Below are 13,450 nucleotides of genomic sequence, written 5' to 3'. Positions count from 1 at the left end.
AGGATTTCAACTTCCCCAATATTGACTGGGATAGTCTTGGTGCAAAAGGGGGCAGAATTCTTAAAGTGCATCCAGGAGAGTATTTTGAGCCAGCAGGTAGAAAGTCCTACAAGAGAAGGGGCGGTACTGGACCTAATCTTAGGAAATGAAGCTGAACAAGTGGTGCAAGTGTCAGTGGAGGAATGTTTTGGGGATCGTGACCATAACTCTAAGATTTAAGGTCGTTATGGAAAAGGATAAAGATGGATCAGAAATAAAGGTACTGAATTGGGGGTAGGCCAATTTCAATATGATAAAACAGGATCTGGCCAAAGTGGATTGGGAGCAGCTACTTGTAGGAAAGTCTACATCAGACCAGTGGGAGTCATTCAAAAAGAAAATAGTGAGAGTTCAGGGCTAACATGTTCCAGTAAAGGTGAAGAGTAGGACCAATAAATCCAGGGAACCCTGGATGTCACAGGATAAAGAGGATTGGATAAGAAAAAAAAGGAGGCTTATGTTTAGTTTAGAGATACAGCACTGAAACAGGCCCTTCGGCCCACCGAGTCTGTGCCGACCATCAACCACCCATTTATATACTAATCCTAAACTAATTCCGTATTCCTACCACATCCCCACCTGTCCCTATATTTCCCTACCACCTGCCTATACTAGGGACAATTTATAATGGCCAATTTACCTATCAACCTGCAAGTCTTTGGCATGTGGGAGGAAACCGGAGCACCCGGAGGAAACCCACGCAGACACAGGGAGAACTTGCAAACTCCACACAGGTAGTACCCAGAATTGAACCCGGATCGCTGGAGCTGTGAGGCTGCGGTGCTAACCACTGCACTGCCACTATGGCAGATTCAGAGGGCTGAAAACAGCGGAGGCCCTAGAGGAGTATAGAAAGTATAGGGGGGGTACTTAAAGTAATTAGGAGAGCAAAGAGAGGGCATGAAAAACACTGGTGGGCAAGATAAAGGAAAATCCCAAGGCGTTTTATGTATATTAAGGGCAAGAGGATAACCTTGCCCATTAAGGACCAAAGTGGCAATCTGTGTGGTGCTGGAGGATGTAAGTGAGGTTTTAAATGATTACTTTTTATCTGTGTTCACTATGGAGAAGGACGATGTAGGTGTAGAGATCAGGGAGAGGGATTGTAATATACTAGAACAAATTAGTATTGAAAGGGAGGAGTTATTAGCAGTTATAGCGGGCTTAAAAGTGGATAAATCCCCAGGCCCAGATGAGATGTATCCCAGGCTGCTCTGTGAGGCAAGGGAGGAGATTGCAGGGGCTCTGACATAAATTTTTAAATCCTCTCTGGCCGCAGGAGAGGTGCCAGAGGACTGGAGGACAGTGAATGTGGTACCATTATTCAAGAAGGGTAGTAGGAATAAACAAGCTAATTACAGGCCAGTGAGCCTAACTTCAGTGGTATGGAAACTATTGGAAAAAATTCTGAGGGACAGGATTAATCTCCACTTGGAGAGGCGGGGAGTAATCAGGGATAGTCAACATAGCATTGTCAGAGGGAGATCATGTCTAACCAATTTGATTGCATTTTTCGAGGACGTCCCTAGGTGTGTAGATGTGGGTAAAGCAGTTGATGTAGTCTACATGGACTTCAGTAAGGCTTTTGAGAAGGTTGGGAGATTGGTCAAGAAGATATGAGCCCATGGGATCCAGGGCAAATTGGATCCAAAATTGGCTCAGTGGCAGGAGGCAGAGGGTGATGGTTGAGGGTTATTTTTGCAATTGGAAGCCTGTGACCAGTGGTGTACTGCAGGAATTGCTGTTGGGACCCTTGCTGTTTGTAGTGTACATTAATGATTTAGACTTGAATATAGGAGGTATGGTTAGTAAGTTAGCAGATGACACAAAAATTGTTGGTGTCGTAAATAGTGAGGAAGAAAGCCTTAGTTTACAGGACGGTATAGATGGGCTGGTAAGATGGGCAGAGCAGTGGCAAATGGAATTTAATCCTGAGAAGTATGAGGTGATGCATTTTGGGAGGACTAACAAGGCAAGGGAATATACAATGGATGGTAGGACCCTAGGAAGTACAGAAGGTCAGAGGGACCTTGGTGTACTTGTCCATAGATCACTGAGGGCAGCAGCACAGGTAGATAAGGTGATTAGGAAGGCATATGGGATACTTGCCTTTATTAGCCGAGGCACAGAATATAAGAGCAGGGAAGTTATGATGGAGCTGTATAAAACGCTAGTTAGACCACAGCTGGAGTACTGTGTACAGTTCTAGTCGCCACACTATAGGAAGGATGTGGTTGCACTGGAGAGGGTGCAGAGGACATTCACCAGGATGTTGCCTGGGCTGGAGCATTTCAGCTATGAAGAGAAACTTGATAGGCTAGAGTTATTTTCCTTAGAGCAGAGAAGGCTTAGGGGGACCTGATTGATGTATACAAAATTATGAGGGGCATCGATAAGGTAGATAGGAAGAAACTTTTTCCCTTAGCGGAGGGATAAATAACCAGGGGGCATAGATTTAAGGTAAGGGGCAGGAGGTTTAGAGGGGAGTTGAAGAAAAATGTTTTCACCCAGAGGGTGGTTATAATCTGGAACACTTTGCCTGAAGGGGTGGTAGATGCAGGAACCCTCACAACATTTAAGAAATATTTAGATGAGCACTTGAAACGCCATAAGCATACAAGGTTATGGGCGAAGTACTGGAAAATGGGATTAGAATAGATAGGTTTGATGGCCGGCACGGAAACGGTGGGCTGAAGGGCCTGTTTCTCTGCTGTGTAACTCTATGACTCTATAAATAGATAGTTACTGATAAATCAAATGGAGAAATGAGAAATGTCTTTCATCAGAGAGTGGTTAGAATATGGAACTCAGTATCGAAGGAATTGGTTAAATCCTTTCAAAAGGAAATTAGATGAGTACATGAGAGAAAAGGGAATAGAAGGATATGCTGATAGGTTCAGATGCGGTAAATGGAATGGGAGGAGCCTCATGTAGCATATTAACACCAGCCAGGACTAGTTGGGCTGAATGGCCTGTTTCTGTGCTGCATAGTCTGTATAATAATATTATCTTGTTTCCTTTCTTGGGAATATCTGGATTTGAGTTAAAAGCAAACTGATGGGATAAAAATTTTCGTACTTGCTCTCCTCTTCCATCCATCTATCATTTCAGATATTTTTTTGAGTTCAGACAATCTGACCCATTTCCTTGTGCGTACAACAACTTCATACAAGTGTTACAGATAAATTATGTATTGTAACAAACCAGTGCAGATATACCCCTTGTATCAAAGTAGACCCACCTACAAAGATGGTCTAGTTTTTAACTTGGAAATGTGGAAAAAAAAACTTTGACTGGATAATGTACAAAGCTCATGCTTTTTTTAAGCAAACCTGTTCTTTTTTTTCTGTTGAATGAAAGTTTACTGATGGGGAATTGGTGTGTTTTTATTATGCTTCTAGCATGTGCCTCTCATCCTCTAACAAAATGTGAGCAGCAGATTAACAACATGCCTTCCACTCTTGGGACTGTTGTAGGACATACCAACATAATGGAAGTTTAATATCATTTCTTTCAGCACCACAAATGTGCACCCATTGTGTAGCCAAATTACCTTTCATGTGCTGGCTACTCGGCTAACTTACTTCAGAACCATGCAACTATCAGCTTTCAGATAACTTGAGTCCAGCAATACATGTGATAGCTTGTGCACGTTGCTCTTGTTAGTTGTTTTCTTCCAAGGGCAGAACAAAAGTTCCCATTAAACAAAATAAGGAATAAAATGACTTAAAAGTAGTCATCCTCCCAGAAAGGATCATTGTATTTATACCCTTAATTTTCTGTTTTCGCATTCAGCTGTATTTTGAAAGTGCTTAATATCTATCTTCTTTACCACTCTACTTAGTAGATTAAGTTCTTCCTAATATTTTTAAGTTGTCTTTTTATTTGAACGAGAGAAAACATGGAGCAAATGATAACGAAGTGTTTGCAGGATCTCTTCGGGAGTGGAAATGCATTGTTTTGGGCAGTGGGTGTGGAAGAACTTGGCTCATGTTGGAAGAGGCAGTGTTTGCTCGAGGGGGGGGAAGGGGGAAATGCTTTATTTGGAAGTAGTGATATTGTCCATATTTAGGAAGGTGGAATGTGCGCGCAGCTGTTGGAAGGGGATAACGTGGCTTCTGGCCAATGATGGAATCAGCTTGGAGCTCCAGAAAACCAGTCCCAATTCTTTCCTGAAAACCTTCTCTCCCCCAACCGTGCACCCAGACTACCTCTCCACCACCACTATCAGAGTATAAATAGAACAACTTGGAATGCAATTGAGGATTTTCTTGTTTGATTACCTTTCATTAATGTAAATAAAATGGTCTCTAAACCCCATCTTAAGTAGTAATCCATATTCAGTTTAGAGACAGTAGATTAAATTAGTGGGTACAGTAGCCTTTGGAGTTAAGGATGAAATTTCAATTATGCATTGACATGTATGAAAATCTGAGCGGGCTTGATTGTATAGATCCTACGAGTTGTGTCCCCTGGCCGGAGAGTCTAGAACTAAGGGTCATAACCTCAGGATAAGAAGTCAGCATTTAGGACTGAGATGAGAAATTTCTTAACTCAGAGGTTTATGGACTTCTGGAATTTTCGACCTCAGAGTTGAGTATATTCAAAGATGAGACCGATTAGATTTTTGGTCTTGAACGGAATCGGTGGATATGAGGATAGGCTAGGAAAGTGGAGTTTATGTATGAGATTAGTCATGATCTTCTTGAATGGTGGAGCTGAATGACGTACATCTCCTATTTCTCATGTTCTTCTTATGGCTTTAGTGGTGCGGTTTTCTCTCAGTCCCAATGAGCAGTTGTCTAGCTTCTTTAGCTCTGTAACTCTCTTGGTTATCTGCTGACATATGTGCCTAATGCAAATTGAGTTTCTCAAATGTTCCAGTTAAGTCGTGGAAGCCTGAAATCATCATCATCATCATTTGGGGGAAATTTAATAAATCATAAATTCTTGGTTTCTGGTAGGGCGATGGGAGCAATTCTTGAAAAGTTGGTATATTGCTAACTGCTTCCTTCTATGTAAACTGGTGATTTTTTTCACAGATCATTTTGTTAGAATCAGTGTAACTTTGTACAGAGGCTGTGATGGACTTGTATCTGTTGAGTCTTTGACTTTAATATAGTTGATTACTGGTTGACCAGTAAGCACCATTGAGTCCCAATTGCAGTGAGTGTGGGTTTCTTGGCTGTCTGTTATTCCTATATAACACCCATGGTGTTATATAGCTCTGTGAACCCTGATTGTGAATTATGGAAGGCTACTTAAACATTCTGTCATCCAACTGTCGATAAAAGAAGAAAGTGTTGCTTATGGTATTTGGGCAGAGGGATCCTGGGTAGTTATTCCAGACGTCCTAAGACCAGTTGTATGGACCATGCAGCAGCCCCTCCCTAAGTTTGGTGAAGTCAGCACTCAGCAGGAGTCAAATGTGGAATCTTTCAGGCAAACACACCTGCTTGCTGCCTTAACCTGCTGAGTCTTGGAGCAGCTCATCAGAAAACTTGAGTCAGGTGATACTGCTTTACATGTGAACCTGATCAGAAAGTGATGGGAAACTGCTCCATTAGTTGGGGGCATCTTAGCTAACCCTGATCCTGTTGTCTTCCAATGTCCACATGTAAGCACTTGCAGTAGGCAATACCAGATAGTGATTGGAAGAGGACCAACAGTTCTGTCTTCCAATCTAAAAGATACTGCACGAATTATAATACTTGATGTTGGCTCAGCTGAGGTGGACCAGTTCAATATATACAAGGGATTCAACCTGGGACCTCCTTCATCTTGGTGTTTCAATGCAATATAATTTGTTATCTCAAAGGTCCTACATGCACTTCAATCTTAAGGTAGTGTTAAAATATTTTGATGATAGGATGAGTGGGAACTAGCAGTTCAGATGTTTCAGTTTGCTTATATAGCTGTACTGGTATGGTAGCAGGAGTACTATTCAGCATTTAGTAAATAATTGATATAGAATCGGAAGATGCTTGTCAGACTATATAGCTTGTAACTCCAATAATAGTGATTTCCCCCACCAACATTCCTAAGTTAAAGCAACAGGTAAGCTTTGACTACTGACCTGTTTGCATTTTGTCAGTATAATAAGGTGCATCATTTTACAGACTGAAAGGAGTATATTGTTTTGTGGTGCTCAGGTTAAAAGCAGCAAAGGGCACTGCAGATTTCCACTAAATGGCTGAAAAGCCAGGGAAGCAAGGCATAAGGCAATTATTGTCTGTGTCTATCTACACCTAAACAATTTGCTTCTTTTTTCTGTTTTACTAAATTTCCTCTTTGAAATATCTGGAAAATTACAAGCCTTGTTGCTGTGCATTATAGAGGTGGAAAGTAGTGGTTGGATGCATAAAGTACTGAGGAACACTTGATTAACCTATTAGAGAGCTATGCAAAGAACTAATCTTGTGGCAGTAATAAGCAATATTTTGCCACTTTATTTTTTGTTTTGCTTGGTTTTGCCTGATGTATTATAGCTGGTTATTCCTATTTTGATTTAAACTGATAGTTCTAAATTTGAAATGGTAATTTAGTCTTTTGTAAAATGTATAGTTATCTATGTACTATAATAATTTGCAAGATTATGGGGGATGCTTTATAATTGTCGAAGAACCAAGGATGCATAATCAACAATACAAATTACTTTAGGCATTTTTTTGGGGGGGGGTGCGGTGAGGTGGCGGGGATGGTGGGTGGCAGAGGTGAGATACTGCTTAACTGAAAAATGGGAGCATGTTAGTATTTTCCAAGAATTAACACATAAATGAAATTGCGGGAATGCCCATGTTGAAATGGGATATCTAAGAATTCAGTTTGTTAGTGGATCATTAATTGTAATGAAAAACAGGTAGTTTTTTATTGTTTAAAGAATTTCAGAACAACAATCTGTTCAATTACGTGTAATTAATATTAAATATTCAACATTTTGTGTCACAGTTGAAAATGATATCGGAAAGAATAAAAACAGAAAGTGCTGGAAATACTCAGCAGGTCTGGCAGCATCTGTGGAGAGAGAAGCAGAGTTAATCTTTCAGGTCTGTGACCTTTCATCAGATGAAAGGTTCTGATAAAAGGTCACAGACCTGAAATGTTACCTCTGCTTCTCTCTCCACAGAACATGCCAGACCTGCTGTGTATTTCCAGCACTTTCTGTTTTTATTTCAGATTTCCAGCATCTGCAGTATTTTGCTTTTATTTAAGAAGGGAAGAATGTTTTCTGTTTATTATGTTGGTCCGACTACAATCAGTAACCCTGTTGGAGGCAATCATCCATATCACTATCTCCAAGAGACTTATCGAACCAGTCTTCTACCTTTTCAAACTAAAAGCCTCAGGACCATTGAATTCAGCTAGAAGCCAGACGAATCACCAAACTTCACAGACCGCATACCTTTTTTGATGGACTCTAACACAACCAACCTACCTTTTCCCACTCTTTAACCTGTTTGTGCGTATTAACCTTAGGGGGTGTGTGTGTGAAAGTTGGTGTGTTGTTTATTATTTTATTTGCTTTAGGTACAATAAAGTTAACCTCTTTCTTTGTTAAACTCCAGAAAATCTGTCCGATTACTTACTTGCTATGGTCATAACAAGAACCAATCAAACACTTGCTAAATTGGCCATTACATCCACTTTAAGAAAGAATTAAAACAGTTGTAGTCAAACAAGGAGAGGGAAAAGAAGGAAGCCCTTTGACTCCTCCTCACTTGACCGTTATACCTTCCTTAGATATGGAGACCAAAGCTGCACACAGTATTCCAGGTGTGGTCTCACCAAAGCCCTGTACAATTGTAGCGAGTCTGCCTTGTTCTTGTATTCCAGCCCCCTTGTAATTAAAGCCAGCATGCCATTTGCCTTCCTAATTGCCTGCTGTACCTGCATGCTAACTTTGAGTTCCTTATATTCTCTGAATAACAAAGTTTCACACATTTTAAAAATGCTGCTTTTGTATTTTTATTACCAAAGTGAAGAACCTCATTATAATCCATCTGCCACCTTGTTGCCCACTCACTTAACCTGTCTATATCTCTTTGCAGCCTGTTTGTGTCCTCTTCACAGCTTACATTCCCACCTCGTGTCATTAGCAAATTTGGATACATTACTCCTGGTCTCTTCATCTAAGTCAGTATTATAAATTGTTAATAGTTGAGGTCCCAGGACTGATCCTTGTGGCACTCCACTAGTTACAGCCTGTCAACCTGTTTATCCATACAGTCTGCTTCCTGTCTGTTAATCAATCCTATATCCCTGCTCATATGTTACCCCCAACTCCACGAGCCCTTACCTTTACATAGAAACATAGGAAATAGGAGCAGGAGTAGGCCATCCGGCCTGTCGAGTCTGCTCTGCCATTCAAACTGATCATGGCTGATCATATACCTCTACGCCTTCTCCACTATCCCCATATCTCATGATGTCATTAGTATCCAGAAATCTGTTGATTTCTGTATTGAATATACTCAATGACTGAGCTTCCACAGCCCTCTGGGGTAGAGAATTCCACAGATTCCCCACTCTCTGAGTAAAGAAATTCCTCCTCATCTTGGTCTTTAATGGCCTGCCCCTTATTCTGAGACTGTGCCAGAGGAAACATCCTATCCGCATCTACCCTGTCACGCCCTGTAAGAATTTTGTTAGTTTCAATGAGATCACCTCTCATTCTTCGAAACCCTAGAGAATACAGGCCCAGTTTCCTCAATTTCTCCTCCGAAGACGATCCCACCATCCCGGGGATTAGTCTGGTGAAGCTCCACTGTACTTCCTCTATGGCAAGTATATCCTTCCTTAGATAAGGAGACCAAAACAGTACATAATACCTCAGGTGCGGTCTCACCAAGGCTTTATACAATTGCAGCAAGACATCTTTACTCCTGTACTCAAATTCCCTGGCATTGAAGGCCAACATGTCATTTGCCTTCTTAATTGCTTGCTGCACCTGCCTACTAGCTTTTATTGACTCATGAACAAGAACACCCAGGTCCCTTTGGACATCAACACTTCCCAACATCTCAACATTTAGGAAATACTCTGCCTTTCAGTTTTTTCTCCAAAGTGGATCACATCTCATTTATTTACATTATATTCAGGTGAAGCAGCAATTTACTTGTACTTCTTGCAGTCTAGTATACTGTATTCGCTGCTCACAATGCGGTCTCCTCTACATTGGGGAGTCCAAACACAGATTGGGTGGCTGCTTTGTTGAACACCTCTGCTCAGTCTGAAAACATGACTCCAAGCTTCAGTTTCCTTGTCATTTCAACACTCCCCTCTGCTATCATGCCAACAATTCTGTCTTTGTCCTGCTCCAGTGTTCCAGTGAACATCAACGCAAGCTCGAGGAGCAGCACCTGATCTTTCGATTAGGCGCTCTACAGCCTTGCGGACTGAACATTGAATTCAATAACTTCAGAGCATGACTGGCCTTTTAAAATATTTTTAATATTTTATTTTTTAACCATGTGCCTGCTTTTCATGTAGTCAGAGCTGCTCATCATTCCGCTATTAACACTCACTCTGGACTAATGCTTTGTCTTTCACCACAAGCATTAACACACGCTTTGCCTTTGACCCAGGACAGCTTTGTTATTTAATCTCCCTCTGCCCTATCAAACACCTTCTCCTTTGTTCTCTCCGCCACTCCCCTCCCTGTCACTTGCTTATAACCTAATTCTGTTCTAACCTTTGCCAGTTCTGATGAAAAGTCACAGACCTGAAATGTTAACTTTGCTTCTCTCTCCACAGATGCTGCCAGACCTTCTGAGTATATCCAGCACTTTTTGTTTTTGTTTCAGATTTCCAGCATCTGCAGTATTTTGCTTTTATTAATTAACCCTTTCTCATTACACAATACTAAATCTAAAATAGCCCGACCCCTAGTGGTTCCTCAACATACTGCTCCAGAAACCCATCTCGTACACTCTCCAGGAATTCATCCTCCACAGCATTAGTGCTAATTAGGTTTACCCAGTCCATATGTAGATTGAAGTTGCCCATTATTACTGTATTGCCCATGCTATATACAGCTCTAATTTCCTGATTTATGTCATGCCCAACATTACCACTACAGTTTGTTGGCTTATAAACAACTCCAACCAATGTTTACTGCCCTTTGTTGTTTCTTAGCTCAGTCCAAACTGATTCTATATCTTAATCCTTCAATCTAAGATCCTCTCTCTCTAATGTATTGATCTCGTCCCTTATTAAGAGTGCCACCCCACCTCCTTTTCCTTTTTGCCTATCCTTCGTAAATTATGAATATCACTGAATATTCAGTTCCCAGACCTGGCCACTCTGCAACCACGTCTCCGTAATGGCAATTAAATCATACCCATTTATCTCTATTTGTGCCTTCAAATCATCTACTTTGTTGCAAATGCTGCATGCATTCAGCAAAGAATGCCCTTAACTTGCCTTAACATTATTTTTCATTCTGATCCTATTTGATGTTTGCCTTCAGTTTATCTGTATTCTAATTTTGCTTACTACTTTTATATTTCCTGTTACCAGTTTTGCTTCCCTCCAATTTGCGCGCTCTCTCAGGTTCCCAACCCCTTGCCAATTTAGTTTAAACCCTCCCCAACAGCACTAGCAAATCTCCCTGCGAGGTTGTTAGTCCCGGTCCTGCTGAGGTGGAACCCGTCCATCTTGTGCAGGTCTCACCTACCCCACAACAGTTCCCAATGCCTCGGAAATCTGGTGCCCTCCCTCCTGCACCAGTTCTCCAGCCACGTTTTAAATTGCTTAATCTTCCAATTCCGATGCTCACTAGTACGTGGCACTAGGAGTAATCCTGAGATTACTGCTTTTGAGGTCCTGCTTTTTGATTTCTTTCCTAACTCCCTAAACTGTTCTTTCAGGAACTCATCCCTCTTCTTACCTATGTTGTTAGTACCAATGTGGACCACAACCTCTGGCTGTTCACCCTCTTCCAGGAGCATGTCCTGCAGCTACTGTGTGGCATCCTTGACCCTGGCACCAGGGAGGCAACGTACCATCCTGGAGTTATGTCTACGGCCAAAGACATGCTTGTCTGTCCCCCTAACTACCGAATCTCCTATCAGTATTACCCTTCCACTCTTCTTTCTCCCCTCTTGTGCAGCTGAGCCAGCCGTGGTGCCACGGACTTGGCTGTTGCTGCACTCCTCTGAGGAACCCTTGACCTCATCCGTATCCATAATGGAAAACCGATTAGCAAGTGAGATCGACTCGGGACTCCTGCACTCTCTGCCTGGTTCTCTCACCCATTCCCTCTCTGCCTGCACTCTTAAAATGAGGTGTGACCACCTCCTTTAAATGTGCTATCCATGTAGTTCTCTGTCTTGTGGATGCACCACAATGTCTCCAGCTGCCACTCGAATTCTGAAACCCAAAACCTTGTGTATTAACCTTTTGTGTGGCACCTTATCGATGCCTTTTGGAAATCCAAGCGTGCTACAGCTACTGGCTCCTCTTTAACTACCCTACTAGTTACATCCTCAACAAACTCTAGTGATCTTGTCAAACATGATTTCTTTTTTGTAAAACCATGTTGACTGCCTAATCATAACAATGCAGTTTAGAAAACCATGTTAAGACTTCTTTAATAATAGATTCCAGCATTTTCCCACTGACTGATGCCAGGCTAACCTCCCTCCTTTCTTGAATAGCAGTGTAATATTTGCTAACTTGCAATCCGCTAGGACTGTTCTAGAATCTAGGAAGTTTTGGAAAATCATGACCAGTGCATCCACCATCTCTGCAGCTACCTCTTTTAGAACCCTAGGATTTAGGCCATCAGGTCCTGGGGATTTGTTGGCTTTTAGATCTTTAAGTTTCTCTCATGCTTTTTCTCTGCTGATATTACTTACCTTAAGATCCTCACTCTTATTAGCCCTTTGGTTCCTCTCTATTTCTGGTTATAACTTCCTTAAATTCCTACACTCCTAATCAAAGACACTGCAGCCTCCACTTCATATAACAATATGACTTTTCAAAAAGCCATGTTAAGTTCTGTTGACTTGCTTATAATACATGCTTTTCCAGCTTTGCTCTCCACCTTTTTAACAATTTATTAACATTTTTAAATTTTATCATTCATTATTTTCATATTGGTGCTGCCTCAAATTTCCATTATCTCAACCCTCTAGTTTTTCCTTTATTTTATTTCTTCCTTACAAAGCAGATTGGGGTGGAACGTGAATGTGCAATGGGACATGTTGTGTTTTAGATACATTTACTGTTGTCCCAGATGATTTTGCCTTTTACAGGGCCTGAGTTTGTGGCCTTGCTGGAAATGATCAGATGGGATCTGTTTGGCTGTTCTGGTGCATCAGTCCCTGGAACTGCAGGAGGCTTTAAATGGAAGAACAGCTCTCCAGCTGAAGCCGAGACCAGCTTTTTTTGGTTGGTTTTTGAAGTCATTTTGCTATTGTTCTGTTAAATGGAGCGAACTGACATATTTTCTTTCTACTGAGTGTTGCATTGTAAAATCCTGGCAAATAGTCAAAGCCATCTATATGGAAATAATGGAATTTCCATTGTTTTTGAAAAGAATTCCAATTGATTTTGCAATTAAGTATGGGGTGTACTGGCACAGCTAACACAAGACACCAGAAAAGGCATGCTGTTTCAAAAGCTCTGTTAATATGTTTTAAGTTATCTTCCAGATTAAGGAAGACTCCACTGAAATAGTAATGGTTGCTGAAATAGTGATTTCTTCACTCTGAACTGTAATGAGGGCAGATCATCGGTTCTGCAGCATTTACTGATGCATTTCAGATAAATGCAGAAATCTACATTAACATTTTATAGAAACAGGTCAACCATTTTTCAATCCAATGCAAATATCACATACATTTAAAAAAATGAATGCAACATAACTTCACATTTGTATAGCATTTATAACCTTGAATATTGTAAGTTAAAGTTATTGCAGATCTGTGTGAAATGTATTTTTGCAGCACTCAACTGTTAAAGCATGTTGTGTATGAGTATTAACTATTGCATGTTCGTTATGTGTTGAGTGAAAACCTATAGTTTTATCCATCCACATGGGCTGGATTCAAGCCGAAAGCCTAGGGCTGGAAAAATGATGTTGTAATCCAATACATCGCCCACTCTTAAAAAGTAATTTGTTTTCTAATTCCAATATTCAGCAAAATTAGTTTCCAGGTGGATGTTTTCCATTTAACTGATAGCAGCCATTAATTCTGTTGGAAGTATCAGTAATGTTGTTGTGCTATCAGGCTCTTGGTCTTTTTTTGGCTGTACTTAAGATAACTAATATTTTGTTTTCCTCCAGGGGCACAAAATTATGATGTAATCAGGCTTTCAACCTATCGAACAGCATGCAAGCTGCGATTTGTGCAAAAAAGATGTAATCGTAAGTATTAACATAATCTACTTTCTTTAAAGCATTGAA

General features: G+C 40.9%; 1 protein-coding gene across 16 annotated transcripts in view; it reads left to right on the top strand.

Annotated features, from left to right (window-relative positions):
• Positions 1 to 13,450, top strand: part of LOC137357516 (dystrobrevin beta) — a 580,754-nt gene that overhangs the window by 181,081 nt on the left and 386,223 nt on the right. For all 16 annotated transcript variants that reach the window (XM_068023985.1, XM_068023970.1, XM_068023952.1 and 13 more), the window contains one exon: positions 13,331 to 13,411. In XM_068023985.1, coding sequence (XP_067880086.1) covers positions 13,331 to 13,411 — 81 coding nt within the window. The remainder of the gene's footprint in view (positions 1 to 13,330; positions 13,412 to 13,450) is intronic.

The sequence above is a fragment of the Heterodontus francisci genome, chromosome 3 (genome assembly GCF_036365525.1).
Source record: "Heterodontus francisci isolate sHetFra1 chromosome 3, sHetFra1.hap1, whole genome shotgun sequence".
Taxonomy (NCBI): domain Eukaryota; kingdom Metazoa; phylum Chordata; class Chondrichthyes; order Heterodontiformes; family Heterodontidae; genus Heterodontus; species Heterodontus francisci.
This window is presented reverse-complemented; position numbering and strand designations above follow the sequence as displayed.